This window comes from Arachis ipaensis, chromosome B06 (genome assembly GCF_000816755.2).
Source record: "Arachis ipaensis cultivar K30076 chromosome B06, Araip1.1, whole genome shotgun sequence".
In the NCBI taxonomy this organism is placed as follows: domain Eukaryota; kingdom Viridiplantae; phylum Streptophyta; class Magnoliopsida; order Fabales; family Fabaceae; genus Arachis; species Arachis ipaensis.
In genome coordinates this window covers 134,028,797-134,029,434 of record NC_029790.2, presented here as the reverse complement: position 1 = coordinate 134,029,434, position 638 = coordinate 134,028,797, and the positions used below count along the sequence as shown (strand labels likewise).

At 29.5% G+C, this 638-nt stretch overlaps 1 protein-coding gene across 1 annotated transcript in view; it reads right to left on the bottom strand.

Annotated features, from left to right (window-relative positions):
* The window catches only part of LOC107605564 (homeobox protein knotted-1-like 1), a gene marked incomplete in the record, with an annotated part of 12,642 nt that overhangs the window by 1,367 nt on the left and 10,637 nt on the right, over window positions 1-638 (bottom strand). The window contains 1 exon segment of the mRNA XM_016307478.2: window positions 277-503. Within this exon segment, the coding sequence (XP_016162964.1) occupies window positions 297-503 (207 nt within the window).

Sequence of the window (638 nt, the reverse complement as noted above, 5' to 3'; positions counted from 1 at the left end):
GTTTACCATTTTTTTGTCAAATCAAATTGTCTGATCTAATTTTGACAAAAATAACACAATTTAATAATTATATATAATAAATTTTAATTACTAAAAAATATCTTTAAAAAAATACGTTTTAACCGTCTTTATCTGAGTGACTCCCTTCTAAAAAAAGTCATAATCTTGAGCGCTATTTTAGAAATTACGGTAATTTTTATAATATTATGCGACATAATAACAAAGAAACCCTAATTAATAGGTTAAAAATATAAAGAAGGTGATAGCTTAGCTTACAGTTAATTAAGAGGTGTTGATCATGGAGCTAGACGGTAGTGAGGATCAGGCAAATAATGAGGATCCATATAGAGGGTTGCTTTCTGATGAGCATGAAGGCCATCCATCACCATGAACTGCATGTCTTCAGAGGGTTTCCAGTGCCTCTTCCTTTGATTTATGAACCAGTTGTTTATTTGTTTTTGGTCCAAACCTGTTGATTCTGCCAGTGCCACCTTCTCTGATTCCTGCAGTAATTTTAAAATATTATAAGGGGAAATTTTGTAATAACATTCCCATAAAATCATTTATCCTTAAAAAAAAAACTAAGCCTATGAATCATGAATACTGAAACATCTTAATATTTTATTAATATTAAAATA